Source organism: Salvelinus namaycush, chromosome 14 (genome assembly GCF_016432855.1).
Source record: "Salvelinus namaycush isolate Seneca chromosome 14, SaNama_1.0, whole genome shotgun sequence".
NCBI classification, from domain to species: Eukaryota; Metazoa; Chordata; class Actinopteri; order Salmoniformes; family Salmonidae; genus Salvelinus; species Salvelinus namaycush.
This window is the reverse complement of record NC_052320.1, coordinates 15,915,110-15,936,052: the sequence shown is the minus strand read 5'-3', so window position 1 is coordinate 15,936,052 and position 20,943 is coordinate 15,915,110. Positions and strand designations below refer to the sequence as shown.

The window sequence follows — 20,943 nt, the reverse complement described above, 5'->3', positions numbered from 1 at the left end:
ACAGTCATTGATTGATTGTTTTTTATAAGATAAGTTTAATGCTAGCTAGCAACTTACCTTAGCTTACTGCATTCGCTAACAGGCAGGCTCCTCGTGGAGTGCAATGTAATCAATGCAAGATTGGATCCCCCGAGCCGACAAGGTTAAAAATCTGTCGTTCTGCCCCGTTCCTAGGCCGTCATTGAAAATAAGAATGTGTTCTTAACTGACTTGCCTAGTTAAATAAAGATTAAATAAAGGTGTAAAAAAAAAAAAAAAAAAAAAATCGGCAAATCGGCGCCCAAAAATACTGATTTCCGATTGTTATGAAAGCTTGAAATCGTCCCCGATTAATCGGCCATTCCGATTAATCGGTCGACCTCTAGTTTGGACTACCCTTGAGCTGTTATCTCTCGTCAGGATTTTGCCCTGTTAGCAGTGTTTGGGAAGCTACTCTGTAACTTGCTAGCTAACACCTCGAGACAAAATAGCCAATGCCTTGTTAGCACATGTTAGCTTAGGCTACATTTGTTGTTCAATAACAACAAATGTGGTTGCGGTGGGATCAATGATACACACATGTAAACTGATATGCTTGCCTCTTATCTTTCATTCAGCATGACTGGCTTGTCCACTTTGTGCAATTGTGTTCATATCTGTCTTTGGGAGAGAGGCAGTGAATCAGAGAAAAGGATGTCGTGATGAGTAATCACTCAGTCATGTCAGCCACTCAGGTGAGCATGGTGTCTCCACATACCATAGAGCGCTCTGTCACTCTGAATTCCCAGCATCTGTGTGTCTGTGGTTTAATGTTAACAACATGACACTACCCACCCAGCCATGTGGTAAAGCAGGAAGAGAATGCTCATGAAATGGTAGTTAAATAGAGTGCCTGGCAACCAGGTATTTGAGGAATAGCTGCTGCCTGTCTGTCTCCAGTAGCTATCAGCCAAGTTATGAGTTTGGCAAACAGCATGCAGCAAGTGTCACGTTCAGGGGATGGAAGGATGACCTCTGAACGGTCTTCCGATGTTGTCGTTCCATCCAGGAGAGTGAAGTGGTAGCTGGGAAATCCAACACCTGTGTTGGCATTCTTGGAGTATTTGAGTTAGGGGTGACACTGACAGTGTGAATGCCAGGCCATGTACGGTTTACGACCAACATGTTTGTCTTGTCAGAGAAAGCACTAGGCTAATAGATGCTGCTGACAGCCCTCCTTTATGCATGATGAATTCCACAGATGTGTGGAGGGTAGGGGTGGGGGGAAGACAGAGATACTTCTGTGAAGAGGCCTCTCTTGGCCCTGTCATGTACAGTGGCAGATTCTCTTTGCTGTGACCATGACAATTGCTGCCGCTATACATTTCTAAATAGGTTGTTTCACTGCAGAACTGTGATTGTGATTGCTGTTCATCTTTCAAAAAGCAATAGACTGTATGTAAGAAAAAGGCTAACTTAAGTCATTGCCTTAAATGATCATCATTGTGGACTCGGAGCCTAAACAGAATATAACTTGCCCATAATTGGGTTATCAAATTTGATTTTGCAATTTGGGTGGGGGATTTTGGGGTAGTTTCCAGAAAAAATGCCTTTCCACAAAATGTTTAAATTCCATTGTTATTTTCTCAGCCCAAAATGAGAAGGCAGAAATAGAAACTAATCTTGACAGGAAAACTACAGCGCGTTAGTTCCAAATAAGAACTTGGATCCCGACAGAAACCAGTGTTATTTATAGGCTCCCACTGCATTTACGGTGTTAAAACAAATAGAAAAGGCCTCCGCCTCTCCACGATGGGCCTGGTATTTCACAAGACACCTCTAATGAACCCTTTCCGATGTGTTTGTTTGTACGACCCTTCTTTCACCCCTTACAGTGAATAGCCTCAACAGCACTGGAGGACAAATGTGTGTGTCCCTAATGTGAAATACAGAGTTGATGCATTTTAGACCCTGTGTGTGGCGTGACGTGTGCATAATTATTTGAAAAAGTATGTTTGTAACTAGGTCCAGAGAGACGTAGAGTAACAGTTTCATCCAGGCATGTGTCCCAGCCCAGGCGACAGGTAGTCTAATGGTTAGAGCATTGGACCAGTAACCGAAAGTGTGCTGGATCGAATCCCAGAGCTGACAAGATAAAAATATGTCGTTCTGCACCTGAACAAGGCAGTTAACCCACTGTTCCCCGGTAGGCCGTCATTGTAAATAAGAATTTGTTCTTAACTGACTTGCCTAGTTAAATAAAAAATAATGAAAAAAGCCCCTGCCCCAGATATTGGGCACACACTGGTTGTTTCCACGTCATTTCAAATAAATGACGTTCAACCAACGTTGAATTGACGTCTGTGCCCAGTGGGTATGGTCTCCCTGGCCTGCCCTGGCTGGTGTCTCTCCGTCTCCCTCTCCCTCCCTGCTGCTCTCAGCAGTCTCCTGTCCACCTGCTGGGACCGCGGCAAGACTTCTGAAAGCACCATCCCCTACTCCCAGACTTCAAACATGTTTTACTTGGAGTCAGAAGAGAAAAATGTATTTCCTCAATAATAAGCCCCCAATTATCCCTAGCTCGTTTTAACTTCTGCTTTGCTTTCACTTTCCTGCCTTTGCTAGCCCAGTCTTATTTATTTAGTCTGAAGAAGTCTTTTTTTATTTTTATTAATACATGTCAGCACTAAAATGGTTGTCTTGAACAAACCAGCCTAATCTGTATTCTCCAGAATCTATTTGCACTTCCCACCATCATGTTGAGGTTTCTTCAGTGTATTCTGGATGTCGGTATGATGACTAATGGTTGACATTTATTTTTTATTAGACACTTCCTTTCCCTAGCCTGATCTGTTGAGGTAAAGTAATTGCCCCCCCACACCTCTCTTTACGTACAACATACGTCTGATATGGTGTCTGTGGCCAACATCCAGCAGAGTAGGGAGGAAACGCAGAGATACGAGGTGAAAGCTTGGGTCCTGTGAGGTTACTGTCGGCTGATGCATAGGGTTTCCATTCCATCGCTGATTCATCATTCAGGACCGGAGGTGTTGCTCTCACATTGCAGCTTTTTATAAAGATATTACATTTTCTCTATACTCAGCCAAAGCATTAGTTGGCAAAATAACTTAGACCTTGCCGAACTAGAAAATACACAAGTTCTTGAGCTATTTTCAGATGGGAGAAGTGGGTCATCGGCATCACTGGGAATTGCTGCCGCCTAGTCCGTCCGGTTGGATTGTAGCTGAAACTAAACAGCAGCTCACTATTTCAAACAAAATGTTGATAGAGGCTATACAGTGCCTTCAAAGTATTCACACTCCTTGACTTTTTCAAAATTTTGTTGTTACAGCCCGAATAAAAAAATTGATTAAATTCAGATTTTGTGTCACTGGCCTACACACAATACCCCATAATGTCAAAGTGGAATAATGTTTTTAGAAATGTTTACAAGTTAATAAAAAATTAAAAGCTTAATTGTCTTGAGTCAATAAGTATTCAACCCCTTTGTTATAGCAAGCCTAAATAAGTTCAGGAGTAAAAGTGCGATTAACAAGTCACATAATGTGTTGCATGGATAATAAAGAAAAACACTGTCAACCTTTGCCTTGATGTCAACTGAGTAGGTGTCAACTTTTGACTGGTTCTGTAGTTACTCCACAATACTAACCTAATAGACAATGTGAAAAGAAGGAATCCTGTACACAATAAAAGTATTCTAAAACATGCATCCTGTTTGCACCAAGGCACTAAAGTAATACTGCAAAAAATGTGGCAAAGAAGTTAACTTTATGTCCTGAATACAAAATGCTATGTTTGGGGCAAATCCAACACAACCCAACACATCACCCCTCATATTTTCAAGCATGGTAGTGGCTGCATCGTGCCATGGGTATGCTTTTCATCGGCATGGACTAGGTAGTTATTTAGGATAAAAATAAACTGAATCGAGCTAAGCACAAGCAAAGTCCTAGAGGAAAACCTGGTTCAGTCTTCTTTCCACCAGACACTTGGAGACACATGCACCTTTCACGAGGTCAATAACCTAAAACACAAGGCCAAATATACACTGGAGTTACTTATCAAGACGACATTGAATGTTCCTGAGTGGCCTAGTTAGTTTTTTCTTAAATCTGCTTGAAAATCTTTGGTAAGACTTTAAAATGACTGTCTAGCAATGATCAATAACAAACTTGACAGAGCTTGAAGAATTTTTATAAAGAATAATGGGCAAATATTTTACCATCCAGGTGTGCAAAGCTCTTAGAGTATTACCCAGAAAGACTTCACCTGTAATTGCTGCCAAAAGTGATTCTAACATGTATTGACACAGGGGTGTAAAGACTTGTGTAAATTAGGTATTTAATTTTCAATAGATTTTCAAACATTTCTAAAAACATGTTTTCACTTTGTCATTATGGGGTATTTTGTGTAGATGGTTAAGGGGAAAAAATAATATTTAATACATTTTGAATTCAGCCTGTAACACACATTCGGAATATGTCAAGGGGTATGAATACTTTCTGAAGGCACTGTAGCTTGGATTGTAAGATTGTCAGGGATGTGTAGTTACTGCTGTGGCATCTGTTGGGAAATCAATGTGGGAAACGCCAGCCTGTCTGAGGGACAGGCTGAAAGAAAGATTGAAATTACATTTCTGATTTTACACCTCACCTCATCTCTTTTCAAATTATGTTTCTTTCTTCCCTTCCTTTTTGGTACCAGCATTTCTTTGTAAAAGGATGTGGTTCTTCTGGTTTTCCTTTGGCCCATTAACATGCTCTGCTATCAGAGCGGCGTGTGGTGTAAGCGGTTTATCCTTGCCTTCTGCTGCATCACAGATGATGTGTGAAATAGACGCTCACTGAGAGCTGTTCACGTGCAATAAAGACTCAATCGTGCTGCCCAGACACACAGGCTGAACTGTTGCAAAGTATTCTGAGTTAACAACTAGCTAAAACTGTCCACTAACTTTACTGAACAAAAATATAAACACAACATGCAACAATTTCAAAGATTTTACTGAGTTACAGTTCATATAAGGAAATCAGTCAATTGAAATAAATGCATTAGGCCCTAATCTATGGATTTCACATGAATGAGCAGGGGCGTGGCCATGGGGAGCCAGGCCCAGCCAATCAGAATGAGTTTTCCCCACAAAAGGGCTTTATTACAGACAGAAATACTCCTCAGTTTCATCAGCTGTCCAGATGGCTGGTCTCAGACGATCCCGCAGGTGAAGAAGCCGGATGTGGAGGTCCTTGGCTGGTGTGGTTACACGTGGTCTGCGGTTGTGAGGCCAGTTGGAAGTACTGACAAATTCTCTAAAACGACGTTGGAGGCGGCTTATGGTACAGAAATTAACATTCAATTCTCTGGCAACAGCTCTGGTGGACGTTCCTGCAGTCAGCGTGCCAATTGCATGCTCCCTCAACCTGGGGCATTGTATTGTGTGACAAAACTACACATTTTAGAGTGGCCTTTAATTGTCCCCAGGACAAGGTGCACTTGTGTAATGATCATGCTGTTTAATCAATTTCTTGATATGCCACACCTGTCAGGTTTATGGATTATTTTGGCAAAGGAGAAATGTTCACTAACAGGGATGTTTTAATGCATATGGACATTCTTGGGATCTTTTATTTCAGCTCATGAAACATGATACCAACACTTTACATGTAGCGTTCATATTTTTGTTCAGTATATGATGGCTAATGAGCCTATACTGCTGAAATTGTATTGATCTAATGGCAAGGATGTTCCCTTTGTCAAAATACATTTTCTTATCCTCTAAAAATCTCCTTGTGAGTGATAGGACTACTTGTCAAGTCAGAGCTTTGTAAGCTTTTACTTATGATGTTTTTTTTGCTGTATGCAATATTATGGTAAAGCAATGTGTTTTGTTCTTTCCGGGAGAAATGCAACTTTAAATGGGCAGAGATAGAAACCACAATATTAAACAAATCTTTCATGGTCTGAGCAAAATTACTTGCTAAGACCTTAGACTTGAATATAAGACCATGTCATTAGAAATGTTCGAAATATTCCCTTTCCCTTCATTTTCAGTGTTGCATCATTATTCCAGTCCCAGACCTGACAGGCACACTTGTCAGTCTTGCCTCAAGCTACTGGTCTTCTCGGATACCAAAATTGAGATTCAAACCGAATTGGATCCGCAAAAAAAAATTTGTGGTGATTTTTAGGATGCTGAATCAGCTTTGGCCAACGATGACTCATTCAAGGTTTTTTATTTATTTTTATTTGTACTATTTTCTACATTGTAGAATAATAGTGAAGACATCAAAACTATGAAATAACACATGGAATCATGTAGTAACCTAAAAAGTGTTAAATAAATCCAAATATATTTTTGATTCTTCAAAGGAGCCACCCTTTGCCTTGGTGACAGCTTGGCACGCTCTTGGCATTCTCTCAACCAGCTTCATGAGGTAGTCACCTGGAATGCTTTTCCAACAGTCTTGGAGTTCCCACATATGCTGAGCACTTGTTGGCTGCTTTTCCTTCACTCTGCGGTCCAACTCCTCCCAATCTAAATTGGGTTGAGGTCGGGGGATTGTGGAGGCTAGGTCATCTGATGCAGCACTCCACCACTCTCCTTCTCAGTCAAATAGCCCTTACACAGCCTGGAGGTGTGTTTTGGGCCATTGTCCTGTTGAAAAACAAATTATAGTCCCACTAAGCCCAAACCAGATGGGATGGCGTATCGCTGCAGAATGCTGTGGTAGCCATGCTGGTTAAGTGTGCCTTGAATTCAAAATAAATCACAGACAGTGTCACCAGCAAAGCACCATCACACCTCCTCCATGCTTCACGGTGGGAACCACACATACAGAGATCATCCGTTCACCTACTCTGCGTCTCACAAAGACACAGCGGTTGGAACCAAAAATCTCAAATGTGGACTCATCAGACAAAAGGACAGATTTCCACCAGTCAAATGTCCATTACTCGTGTTTCGTGCCCCTAGCAGGTCTCTTCTCCTTATTGGTTTTCTTTTAGTAGTGGTTTCTTTGCAGCAATTAGACCATGAAGGCCTGATTCACGCAGTCTCCTCTGAACAGTTGATGTTGAGATGTGTCTGTTACTTGAACTCAGAAGTATTTATTTGGGCTGCAATCTGAGGTCCAGTTAATTACAGATTTCTGAGGTTGGTAACTCTAATGAATTTATCCTCTGCAGCAGAGGTAACTCTGGGTCTTCCTTTCCTGTGACGGTCCTCATGAGAGCCAGTTACATCATAGCGCTTGATGGTTTTTGCAACTGCACTTGAAGAAACTTTAATATTTCTTGACTTTTTCCAGGTTGACTAACCATGTCTTAAAGTAATGATGGACTGTCGTTTCTCTTTGCTTTTTGAGCTGTTCTTGCCCTAATATGGACTTGGTCTTTTACCAAATAGGGGTGATATACAGAAGATAGCCCTACCTTGTCACAACACAACCGATTGGCTCAAATGCATTAAGAAGGAAAGAAATTCCACAAATTAACTTTTAACAAGGCACACCTGTTAATTGAAATGCATTCCAGGTGACGACCTCATGATGCTGGTTTTTGAGAATGCCAAGAGTGTGCAAAGCTGTCATCAAATCAGTGGGTGGTTACTTTTAATAACACCTTTTTGGTTACTACATGATTCCATATGTGTTATTTAATAGTTTTGATGTCTTCACTATTATCCTACAATGTAGAAAATAGTAAAAAGAAAGAAAAACCCTTGAATGAGTAGGTGTGTCTGTCAATTTTTGACTGGTACTGTATATAAATACATATTGTTAGGCTATTTCTGTAACTCAATTCTAACTCATTATAATAGCCTAAAATGGTTAGTTCTAAATTAATAGTAGGTATAAAGCCTTTCCTGAAAATACTTAGCCAATACAGCCTGAGATTAGTTTGGGTTTAATAGAAAAGTAATCTGCGCACCACAGTCTGATGTGAATACAAGAGATGTAGCCTAGGATTATCGCCCGGATAGTTAATTAAAGATTCATCAGGAGACGTTGTCCTGATATTTCTTATACCTATCCATGCCTTACACAATCAATAAATCGGCAGCCTTTCAACATTAGGCTACAATATTTTCTGTCGATAAGCCTAGGCTATCAGTCTAACACACACGAGGAGATTAACTTGGTCCAAAATGTTCTTTATCAAAGACGACCATAAAGAATGTGTCGGTAATGCTGCATTATACTATAACTTCATTATTTTGAATGAAGCCAGGCTGTGTCACATCTGGCCGTGATTGGGAGTCCCATAGGGCGGCGCACAATTGGCCCAGCGTCGTCCGGCTTTGGCCAGGGTAGGCCGTCATTTTAAGTACGAATTTGTTCTTAACTGACTTGCCTAATTAAATAAAGGTTCAATGTAAAAAATAATGTAAAAGCCACAAAACCAGAGTATGAGTGAGTAATCTTTATGCTGACAAATATCAAACTTGACTAAAGTCATTCAACATTAGTTAACAAAATAGCATATGGGCCTACTAAATAAGCCAAGCCTCAACAAATAAGTAATATGTAAACTAGCACATTTTATAAATGAAACAAATACATTAAATAGCTCAGGTCTTCAAAATATGGGCCAAGAGCAGCACCAACCTTTTCCCTTCTGTATCCACAATGTGCATGTGAGGCCCATTCAGACGTTTTGCCTGATGATTTTTCCTCCCATACTCTTTCATTCAGTTTATTCTTCACATCAGCAAAGAACAATTCAATTTTTCAGAAACTCACCTTATACAGCTTAGGATATCACTCTCTTCCGCTGCATCTTCTTCCTGTCCCGCAACAAGCTATACCCTGTTTCACAGAGTGTGCACTGCGCAGTGGCTCGTGTCCATAAAGAGAATATGCCGTTTTGTCACAATGATATTGTCACACATTTGGTTTGATGAAACCAATAATTTTAATAGAATAAAATATAAATGTGTGAAATTTGCATTTATGTTGTTTAGGAACTAAAGTCTTCAAATATTATTTTGGATTCTGTTGGCTTTTCACATACAGTATTTTCACACAGATCCGAGGTCCGTGGCCACCGAGCTGGATTCGACCTGGGATCAGAGGGTTAACTACAACATTTTGGATCCGACCCGGGATACGACCAGGTCGAATCCGAAATGTTGTATTTCTCGGGTATTCGAATTCGGATAGATCCGTGAAGACCTCATGCTTCTGTATTTTACACCCCCGAGCTCATTAAGTCAATGTGATTCAGTATAATCCACTGTAGGAGCTAGGACATTGGCAGGTAGAGAAGTGTCAGTCTCTCTAATGGGGACTGGAGGCTGTACAGTACAGGTTGGAAACTCACTGAAAGGCATGCTGAGCTACTGTTTGGCAAATGGTGCATCTGGTCTCAATGCTTGGCCGGCAGTCCTCCCTCCGCTTAATTAAGCCCTATTGCCCTGGCAGTGCCCTGGCCCCTGCCATGCGCCAGGCGCCCTAGGGCACTGCCGCACCCCTAATCCTTATCTGTGTGGTCGCACTGCTTAATTGGACTGAGGACAAATGTGTTTATTTGACAGCAGATCTCAGCCTCACCTGGTCTTTCCTCCCAGCAGCACAGCACCTAAATCCTTTTAGCCCCAGTAGGACTCCTGCTTTCCTTCTCCACTGCTCCATCCACCTCACCAGCTGTTGTTTTAGTTGTCATATTGTAGTACTGTTGAAATTGAGTTTGTTTTGACATTAGCTACTACCTTGAAAACCAGAGAGTTGTTTGGCTCACAGTACTGTAGATGCTGCTGTAGTGGATCCTAAAGAGACATAGACAAATGGCAAGAAGAGGATAGCAAATAAGGCTAAAAAAGGGATTTCCTTTAAAGTTTTTAGGAGAGTGACACAGAGGAAAAAGGCAATAAATGGGGTCCGTGAAGATGTCTTGTGCATCCGTGAGTAGCTTCAGCAGTCCTCTCCTTATACATAAAGGATGCAAGAAAGAGGGAGAGGAATTGTATTATTATCATTTGTCCTCTTAGTGGCAAGGCTTTGTGCAACGTGGAATTACAGCCTGTAGAATATCTTTCAGACTTCAGCCTCATCAAGTTGATATTCCCTCAGGGAAATTAAGGATTAGCTCTTTCCTTTCAAAGTGGAATTCCCTCAGTCCGGTTGTTGGTCCTGAATCGCTCTAGCTATAAGAGGATGAAGTGAATTGTCAAGTGGCACTACCTCATGCCCTTGAGTTCTGCCCTACTAAGATGCTCAGGGGAGGTGGTGAGCCTTACACTAAAGCCTTGTTCACACTGCAGGCCTTGATGCTCAATTTAGTGTTGTTTCTCAAAATACGTTTGAAACAAATACTGACTGAATACTGACTGTCCAAACAGCACGTTACAAGTGACTAAATCAGATTTGTGTGTGTTCAGACAGCAGTCATTTGCTGACACAGCTACTCTAGCTGTCATAGTGACGGTGGGTGTGTGCACAGTGGTGTAGGCTGATTGGTGGTGGTGCTCATGTTTCCTATCACTCAGAAGTGATGTAGCAAGCTGAGGTGACAACAGTGCCTGCCGTGGACGTGTCCCAGTTGCTTTGAATGTTCAAAATCATAGTGTAAGAACACTTTTAAAGCCTTTTATTTGTAAACAATTAAAAACAAGCTAGTTAGCTTCCACGTCATGTTCTTGTCAAACTGTCAACAGATTAGCTAGCAAGCAAGAAGATATGTCAAAAAACAGTCTATGGCCAGGAATCAGATTTGTATTTGACTGTATGTGGCTTGAAATATCCGATTCCTTTTGGCTGTTCAGACTGCGGGAAAAATAACCGATTTCAAATCGGATATGCAAAAAAATTGTATTTCAGTCATTTCAAACTGCCAATGTGAACAAAGCTTTAGAGGTGGCAGGAGAAAGGCCTCTTGTCGCCACGTTTTAGGCTACATTTCACACTGCTTCCAGTCATTATTTGACAGCAGATCTCAGCCTCACCTGGTCTTTCCTCCCAGCAGCGCAGCACCTAGCCTGTAGTATGCAATAGAGACAAACAGCCTTGCATGCTTGCAGTCAGACTTGCGTATGTAATCAAGCAGGCAGCACGACCAGAGCAGTTTTTTGATTTGGTTATGCATTATTTGAAGTAAATTGTTATATAAAATCTATTTCTAATCTGGGAAAGCAACTAGCGAGCGGACGGTTTTTGTGTATGATGTGTTCAGTGGGCATGAAACTGGAAATGTGCACATCCAGTCAGTCCAGGGCAGTACTCTTCGCTACTTAGCAGAGGTATTGGAGGGATTTGCATTGGACCTCCTAGAGTGATTTCCTTCCCCTAGCAAAATACTATCCTTCACCATCATATCCTCCTCCTCACTCACTCTGCTAGTGTAGCTTCAGCCTGTACCACTGACAGAGCCGCTGGTATCCTTCTCAACTATGGCTGACTGTGAGATGCCTTTAGCAGACAGGCCTATGGGTCCATACAGGCCTGTAATTGGGGTTGACTGTATGGGAATGACTGGACTAATGCACACTGAGTGCACAAAACATTTCCATGAGATAGACTGACAAGGTGAATCCATTTGAAAGCTTTTATCCCTTATTGATGTAATTTGTTAAATCCACTTCAATCAGTGTAGATGAAGCGGAGGAGACTGGTTAAAGGATTTTTAGTCCTTGAGTCAATTGAGACATGGATTCTCTGTGCCATTCAGCTGGTGATTGGGCAAGACAAAAGATTCAAGTGCCTTTGAAAGAGGTATGGCAGTAGGTGCCAGGCGCTCCGGTTTGAGTGTGTCAAGAACTGCAACGCTGCTGGGTTTTTCACGCTCAACAGTTTCCCGTGTGTATCATGATTTATATATATTTTTTTTAATTTGACCTTTATTTAACCAGGTAGGCCAGTTGAGAACAAGTTCTCATTTACAACTGCGAACTGGCCAAGATAAAGCAAAGCAGTGCGACAAAAATCAACAACACAGAGTTACACATGGAATAAACAAACATACAGTCAATAACAATAGACAAATCTATGTACAGTGTGCAAATGGAGTAAGGAGGTAAGGCAATAAATAGGCCATAGTAGCAAAGTAATTACAATTTAGCAAATTAACACTGGAGTGATAGATGTGCAGATGATGTTGTGCAAGTAGAAATACTGGTGTGCAAAATAGCAAAAAAAATTATTAAAAACAATATGGGGGTGAGGTAGGTATTTGGATGGGCTATTTTATAGATGTGCTGTGTACAGCTGCAGTGATCGGTGAGCTGCTCAGATAGCTGAGCAGCTAGTGAGGGCGATAAAGTTAGTGAGGGCGATATGTCTCCAACTTCAGCGATTTAAAAAAATATGTTATTATTATTTATTTTTTTGCAATTCGTTCCCGTCATTGGCAGCAGAGAACTGGAAGGAAAGGCGGCCAAAGCAGGTGTTGGCTTTGGGGATGACCAGTGAGATATACCTGCTGGAGCACGTGCTACGGGTGGGTGTTATGGTGACCAATGAGCTGAGATAAGGCAGCGCTTTACCTAGCGAAGACTTATCGATGACCTGGAGCCAGTGGGTCTGGCGACGAATATGTAGCTAGGGCCAGCCGACGAAAGCATACAGGTCGCAGTGGTGGGTAATATATGGGGCTTTGGTGACAAAACGGGTGGCACTGTGATAGACTGCATCCAATTTGCTGAGTAGAGTGTTGGAGGCTATTTTGTAAATGACATCGCCGAAGTCGAGGATCGGTAGGATAGTTTGTTTTACGAGGGTATGTTTGGCTTTGTTGCGAAATAGGAAGACATTTCTAGATTTAATTTTGGATTGGGATATGCTTAATATGAGTCTGGAAGGAGAGTTTACAGTCTAGCCAGACACCTATGTATTTGTAGTAGTCTACATATTCTAAGTCAGAACCGTCCAGAGTAGTGATGCTAGTTGGGCGGGAGGGTGCGGGCAGCGATAGGTTAAAGAGGACGCATTTAGTTTTACTAGCGTTTAAGAGCAGTTGGAGGCCACAGAAGGAGTGTTGTATAGCATTGAAGCTCGTTTGGAGGTTTGTTAACAGTGTCCAAAGAAGGGCCAGATGTATACAGAATGGTGTCGTCTGCGTAGAGGTGGATCAGAGAATCACCAGCAGCAAGAGCGACATCATTGATATATATATATACAGAGAAAAGAGTCGGCCCGAGAATTGAACCCTGTGGTACCCCCATAGAGACTGCCAGAGGTCCGGACAGCATGCCTTCTGATTTGACACACTGAACTCTGAGAAGTAGTTGGTGAACCAGGCGAGGCAGTCATTTGAGAAACCAAGGCTGTTGTGTCTGACGATAAGAATGCGGTGATTGACAGAGTCGAAAGCCTTGGTCGATGAAGATGCCTGCACAGTACTGCTTTTTGTTGATGGTGGTTATGTTATTGTTTTAGTACCTTGAGCGTGGCTGAGGTGCACCCGTGACCAGCTCTGAAACCGAATTGCACAGTGGAGAAGGTACGGTGGGATTCAGGTCAGTGATCTGTTTGTTAACTTGGCTTTCGAAGACTTTGGAAAGGCAAGGCAGGATGGATATAGGTCTGTAACAGTTTGTGTCTAGAGTGTCACCCCCTTTGAAGAGGGGGATGACCGCGGCAGCTTTCCAATCTTTAGGAATCTCGGACGATACTTAAGACAGGTTGAACAGACTAGTAATAGGGGTTGCAACAATGGTGGCGGATAATTTTAGAAAGAGAGGGTCCACCACCCAAAAGACATCCAACCGACTTGACACAAATGTGGGAAGCATTGGAGTCAACATGGGCCAGCATCCCTGTGAAACACTTTTGACACCTTGTAGAGTCCATGCCTCAACGAATTGAGGCTGTTATGAGAGAAAAAGATGGTGCAACTCAATATTAGGAAGGTGTTCCTAATGTTTTGTACACTCAGTGTATGTGACACTATATAGGGAAGGATGAATTTTCCAGCATCTCTTCTTTGGCCTGAAGAGCCTTGGCCTGTATTGTTCTGAATGCTAGAATGCAGACACTTATTTAACGGGACTGCTCCGACTGGGTAATTGCAGGCTGCTCTCAGAGCTATTATGGGAGATTTATTTTAGGGGGCAAAAGCGGCCATTACAAAACAAGAGGGTTCTCATCAGAGCGATGCTCCTGTGGAGCTGTGCAGGGATGAAGGGAGCATTCTGTTGCCTGTGTCCTCTTACTGCCTTGTGCCCCCCTCTCCAATGGCCATGGTGATGTCATCATGTTGTCACTATCATCACCCCAGCCATTAGACCTTTCTGAGATTGAACATGTCAGCATGTAAGTGTGTGTATTGCGTGCCTGTCTTCAGTTTCTTTTTTGTTTTCAGCGTTGATGATATGGATTAATGTTACGTCACGTGAACAACAATGTTCATCTTTTAATCTGGCACATTCCAGGGGTTTTATCATAGATAGATTACATGGTTGCATGGTGCAGCAGCAGCATCATACTCCCCACTGTTGGTAGAATCCCTCTCTTGGTTCCATTTCAGTGCTCTCATCTCCTTTTCATTTATCTTCACGAGATCCATCCCATCTCTCCTCTCTCTCAGACCTTTGTTTTTCCAGTGCTAGGCTGGATTTTCTTTTCAAATTATTTATTTAGGAAGCGCTCAGTGTGCAGTCAGATCCCATTGTTACTGTAGACCTGCTGCTGGCATGGCATGCTATCCTCCCAGCGCCCAGGCTTCCTTTGCCTGTTTAATTACTCCCTCTCTCCATTTCTCTCTTTCTATCTGCTGATTAAAAGAAACAAACCATCACAGCTGACAGCTGAGTTCAGCCTTAAGTGTATGAGAGATCTAGGCCTATATATATCCTCCAGTCCAGACCCTTCAATTCAAGCAGTGGAGGATAGAATGAAGTGAGGGGTTGATAATTAAATGAATGCACAGGGGTGGATTTGGCGCATGTGCACTTTCTCAAAAACAATACATAGATTATTTCCAGACAATACCATTTTTCAATTGTAAAAAAAGAAAAGAAAAAAAAGGTCTTTTTTTTGGAAGAGCATAAAGGGCGGCATGGCAGTAAACAATAGTTGCCCAGCAAAACTCCATATTTGGTGAATAATTAAACATATTTTGACATTATTACGCTTGAAAAGGTGTGTAATGGGAAAATGAATGGTAGTTAACTGGGTTAGAGAGGAGACTCGTCATATTCATTGTCTCCTCCTCTACCCAGATGCTGGTTCAATGCGACCCCCGAACACTATAATTATGCGCATACCGAAATGAGGTGCTTTTTCACACATTTTGGATACTGTTACTTTTCGTAATTATGGACATCCCTGAACAGAGAGGTTTATATTATGATAAAGAGCAGTGTTGTCCAGACTCTTTGGACCCTATAAGGCAGAGTTCCCCAACTCGCGGCCCAGGGACTGAATTTGGCCGCCGGTGGTTTTATTTGGCCCTGCAAGTTTTCTGAGCAAAAATAAATAAAACATTACATTTTTTTGCATTTTCATTGTTGGACATAAAAGACTGTTAAAAACACCAGGAAATCAGTTCCAAGTGATTTTAATTTGGAAATCTGTTCCCAAGCATTCACACGCATAACCCTATAGGGCAGGGTTTCCCAACTCGAGGCTCACGGGCCGATTTTGGCCCATGTGTGGTTTTATTTAAATAAAACATACAGTACCAGTCAAATATTTGGACACACCTACTTATTCCAGGGTTTTCTTTATTTTTACTATTTTCTACAGTGTTCGTAGCTTCAATCCCGCAGCGCGTGCACACACTTTTCACTATTATGTCTATCTCTGATAAGCTACCCAGGAAAGGGCTGAAAATAGCCCATATTAATATATCTAGCCTTAGAAATAAGCAATAACTTGCTCACATCAGATAACATTCATATATTAGCCATTTCCGAAACTCACTTAGATAATTAATTTGATGATACAGTAGTAGCAATATAAGGAAAACAACATCCTATATGTAACAGTTTAGCTTGCGTCCCTCTCCTCGCCCCTACCTGGGCTCGAACCAGGGACTCTCTGCACACATCAACAACTGCCTCCCATGAAGCATCGCTCCACAAAAGCCGCGGCCCTTGCAGAGCAAGGGAAACAACTACTTCAAGGTCTCAGAGCGAGTGATGTCACTGATTGAAACACTATTAGCACGCACCCCGCTAACTAGCTAGCCATTTCACCTCAGTTACATATAGAAGAGACAGACATGCTTATGGGGGAGGTGTTGCTGTATATATTTAGAGACATATCCCTGTAATGCTTAAAATCTTCTCTGTCAAGTGTTAATGAAGTGTTGTGGTTGCAGGTTCACTTGGCACATCTACAGCCTTTTCTTTTGGGGTGTTGCTATAGGCCACCAAGTACGAACAGTCAGTATCTAAATGATATGTGTGAAATGCTTGATAGTGTATGTGATGTAAACAGAGAGGTCTACTTTCTTGGGGACCTGAATATTGACTCCCCCATAACAAGATCATCCACATGTATCGATCATTTTTTTACTAATACTGTAGAACTTTGTTCTAAAGCTGTATCCATACCCATTCGATGCAGTGATCCCAATATAGTGGCTATATCCAGGAAAGCCAAAGTTGGTTAGGTTGGACTTAGGTTGGAGTCATTAAAACTCTTTTTTTCAACCACTCCACAATTTTCTTGTTAACAAACTATAGTTTTGGCAAGTCGGTTAGGACATCTACTTTGTGCATGACACAAGTAATTTTTCCAACAATTGTTTACAGACAGATTATTTCACTTATAATTCACTGTATAACAATTCCAGTGGGTCAGAAGTTTACATACACTAAGTTGACTGTTTCTTTAAACAGCTTTAGAAGCTTCTGAGTCAATTGGAGGTGTACCTGTGGATGTATTTCAAGGCCTACCTTCAAACGCAGTGCCTCTGCCTGACATCATGGGAAAATCAAAAGAAATCAGCCAAGACCTCAGAAAGAAATTGTAGACCTACACAAGTCTGGATCATCCTTGGGAGCAATTTCCAAACACCTGAAGGTACCATGTTCATCTGTACAAATGATAGTACGCAATTATAAACACCATGGGACCGCACAGCCATCATACATCTCAGGAAGGAGACGCGTTCTGTCTCCTAGAGATGAACGTACTTTGGTGCGAAAAGTGCAAATCAGTCCCAGAACAACAGCAAAGGACCTTGTGAAGATGCTGAAGGAAAAAGGTACAAAAGTATCTGTATCCACAGTAAAACAAGTCCTATATCGACATAACCTGAAAGGCTGCTCAGCAAGGAAGAAGCCACTGCTCCAAAACCGCCATAATAAAGCCAAACTACGGTTTCCAACTGCACATGGGGACAAAGATCGTACTATTTGGAGAAATGTCCTCTGGTCTGATGAAACAAAAATATAATTGTTTGGTCATAATGACCATTGTTATGTTTGGAGGAAAAAGGGGGAGGCTTGCAAGCCGAAGAACACCATCCCAACCGTGAAGCACGGGGGTGGCAGCATCATGTTGTGGGGGGTGCTTTGCTGCAGGAGGGACTGATGCACTTCACAAAAATAGATGGCATCATGAGGGAGAACAATTATGTGGATATATTGAAGCAACATCTCAAGACATCAGTCAGGAAGTTAAAGCTTGGTTGCAAATGGGTCTTCCAAATGGACAATAACCCCAATCATACTTCCAAAGTTGTGGCAAAATGGCTTAAGGACAACAAAGTCAAGGTATTGGAGTGGCCATCACAAAGCCCATACCTCAATCCTATAGAAAGTTTGTGGGCAGAACTGAAAAAGTGTGTATGAGGAAGGAGGCCAACAAACCTGACTCATATGCACCAGCTCTGTCAGGAGGAAGGGGCCAAAATTCACCCAACTTATTGTGGGAAGCTTGTGGAAGGCTACCCGAAACATTTGACCCAAGTTAAAACAATTTAAAGGCAATCCTACCAAATACTAATTGAGTGTATGTAAACTTCTGACCAACTGGGAATGTGATGAAAGAAAAAAAGCTGAAAGAAATAATTCTCTACTATTATTCTGACATTTCACATTCTTAAAATAAAATGGTGATCCTAACTGACCTAAAACAGGGAATTTTTACTAGGATTAAATATCAGGAATTGTGAAAAACTGAGTTTAAATGTATTTGTCTAAGGTGTATGTAAACTTCCGACTTCAACTGTAGTCATTGGCCCAGAATTTCCACATCAGTGCATCCCAACTAACTAAAACCAGTTAGAAGGTAGGCCTACTGTATGTAGAGATTATACTGGACCTATAGCCTATAGGCCTGTTTTTGTTATTTAAAAAATCTGGCTCGCAAACTGCTGTTGACAAACAAATCGGTCAGAAAACAAATCTGTGCGGCCATAATTATTGCCCACCCCTGTTCTATGTGGTGATGTAAAAAGCCTTTACTTGTGAAGGGCATTTCAAGTCTCTTCAGTTAGCCTTTTCATTCTGCTTAGTTCACCTAAAAGAGCTCCAAACAGCTCTACGTTCAGTTGCCATGATTTTGTTAAATATACATGGGGGGGCAAAGACTGGCTTCTGCCCTGGGCCTCCAAATCACTAAGTGTACCCCTGGTGACACCAACTTTACTGCCCTCCTGCTGTGTCTTAGTGCGGGTGTGTGTACATACCAACCCCATCCGTCCTCTGCTGCCTGGTGCTGCTGGCTTGGCCCATGCTTCCTCATTCCTTTCCCTCTCACTCAGTGCTGTGATTCAATTCCTCAGGGAACGCCTCTCACCTGGGTGTGAGCTGGCCTGGGCTGGGCTGTGAACCTGGGCTGGGCTAGGCTGTAAACCATGGTACACAACTTATAGTGCAGCATGACTGCCAATGACACTGAGGGGCTAGGACCTGACGTTTTGATCGGCAACATGTCACAACGTTTGCCTACTGAACTTGTCTCTCTGCTCACGCTAGCTTTAGGCTCTTCCCTCAGCTACATTATACTGTTATATGATATAATATTCCCTCTCTCTCTCCCCCCACAGTATCTGGAGGGGTCCTAATGTGAACTGTGTGGACAGCACTGGATACACTCCTCTACACCATGCAGCCCTAAACGGACACAGGTAGATCTAGAGCGAGCTCTGCTCTGTTGTCATGGGAGTTTAGATTAACTGACAAATGTGTGCCTGAGGTCAGCTAGTGGGAAATACCTTTTTTGTGTGGTTAATATTGATATAGTACACTGTCAACAGCCTACATAATGTTCAACTCTTCTGACAGTGTCTGCCTGTCCATTCCACAGTGAAGTTGTGGAGTCACTGTTACGTAACGAGGCCTTGACCAACATCGCTGACAATAAGGGCTGCTACCCCCTGCACCTGGCCGCATGGAAGGGGGACCAGCGGATCGTCAGGCTGCTCATTCACCAAGGCCCCTCACACCCCAAACTCAACGAGCAGGTCTGACTTCCCCCCTGCTAAGTGTGGCTCCCTTTTTCTTCTCACTCCATCTGTTCCCCTTACACCTCCAGGAATCTGTCTTCCTCTGCTCACAGCAGCAGTGGTTTTTGATTTGATCTGTGTAACAGTGTGAAGGAAGGAACAGGTCGGGTGCAGTTAACACCCTATAACCCTTCACTATTTCCCCTGTTAACTAGAGTCGGTGAACTTTTTAGTGTTACACCCAGTTCCTGTCACATGCAGTATTAAAGATTGACATCTATCCTATACAACTCATCATTCATTTACAATGTTGACCTCACTATGCTCATTTCCATAGAATGTATTTTTAACTGGATACACTGTGGGTCGTGTTCCTCATCTCGCTCTGTCTGTGGTTTGCAAATACCATTTGCCGGTTTTGAGAATATATATATATATTTTTGAATACAAATAAAAGTAGGACAGGGCTTGTTCTTTCAGTGCAAGACATACACATTAACTGCATTGCATCATGAGTTTGACTGCACTAATATTTGTCTTGAAGTGACTTGACACCAGCCAAGTGAATGTGTCATGTTTGAACTAATGGATTGTTCTGTTTGATATGTAATGTGTTAAGTCCAGGCATGGTGTGTAGAGACTGTCCACTGCGCAACCACCAGCAGCACCTTCAGTATTTACCCTGTCCTGTCTGTGATCTCGTGTTTAGTATCTTTACCATTTTGGCAGAAATGACCCATTATGAGGCAATTGAACAAATTCAATCATAGCCATAGAGCCAAGATCCTATTGATAAAGTACGACATCACTGTAGTACTTACCAGTAGTACTCCAGAGACATTTGAGTTTATTAGACTGTCACTGGAGTCATGTTATTGGAATAATCCTCTGATCCAATTGCCAGGTCATTTTGTGTCATTTCTCTCAGCCATCTCTATGCCTGTTCATGACATCTGTTTGTTCATTAACTCAACTTTGTTCATATTTCTGTTAATTTATTTTGACTCAGCCTTGCAACTGACTGTCATGCATTGCCTGTGTGTGAGTGAAAAACCATATTGCTTCATTTTTCTTCCCTCCTAGAGCTCCTCTGTAGAGCACAAAGAGTTGAAACGCTGTGGGCCCTTTGACCTGCATATTAATGCCAAGGTGTGTACCCACCCAGCCAGCCAGACAGACAGACAGCTGCTCAGAAGGCTGCTGCCCTCTTATTCTCCTCCCTGCTTCCATTGTATCTCACACAACTAGTTGCACACACTTTCTTCGCCATGCATGGTTTTGATGCTTGGGTTTGATGCATGGTTTTGGTGCTTGGGTTTGATGCATAGTTTTGATGCTTGGGTTTGATGCTTGCTTAGCTTGCACTGGCAGTCTGTTGTAGAGATAAGGGGACTTGCTTTGACCTTTTCTGGGTACATTTCTTGGGGTTCGTTCTAGATACTTTCACCTGGTAACTGAGAAGAATTGGAAAGGTGGATTTGCAATGTTATTAGTACTACTGCTGTTGTGTTCCATAGTCAGTTTTCCTGTTTATACAGTCACGTGATGTTGAAGGACTCTGATGTATGTCTCTTTAGGACCGTCCTCTCTCATTAGTTGTAAATATGAATAAGGCAACAGTAAACATGTCTTCTC

The 20,943-nt window shown here is 42.1% G+C and overlaps 1 protein-coding gene across 3 annotated transcripts in view; it reads left to right on the top strand.

Annotated features, from left to right (window-relative positions):
- LOC120059190 (ankyrin repeat and SAM domain-containing protein 1A-like) overlaps positions 1-20,943 on the top strand; it is a 107,706-nt gene that overhangs the window by 16,194 nt on the left and 70,569 nt on the right. For all 3 annotated transcript variants that reach the window (XM_039008050.1, XM_039008051.1, XM_039008049.1), the window contains exons 2-4: positions 18,910-18,990; positions 19,170-19,326; positions 20,392-20,457. In XM_039008050.1, coding sequence (XP_038863978.1) covers positions 18,910-18,990; positions 19,170-19,326; positions 20,392-20,457 — 304 coding nt within the window. The remainder of the gene's footprint in view (positions 1-18,909; positions 18,991-19,169; positions 19,327-20,391; positions 20,458-20,943) is intronic.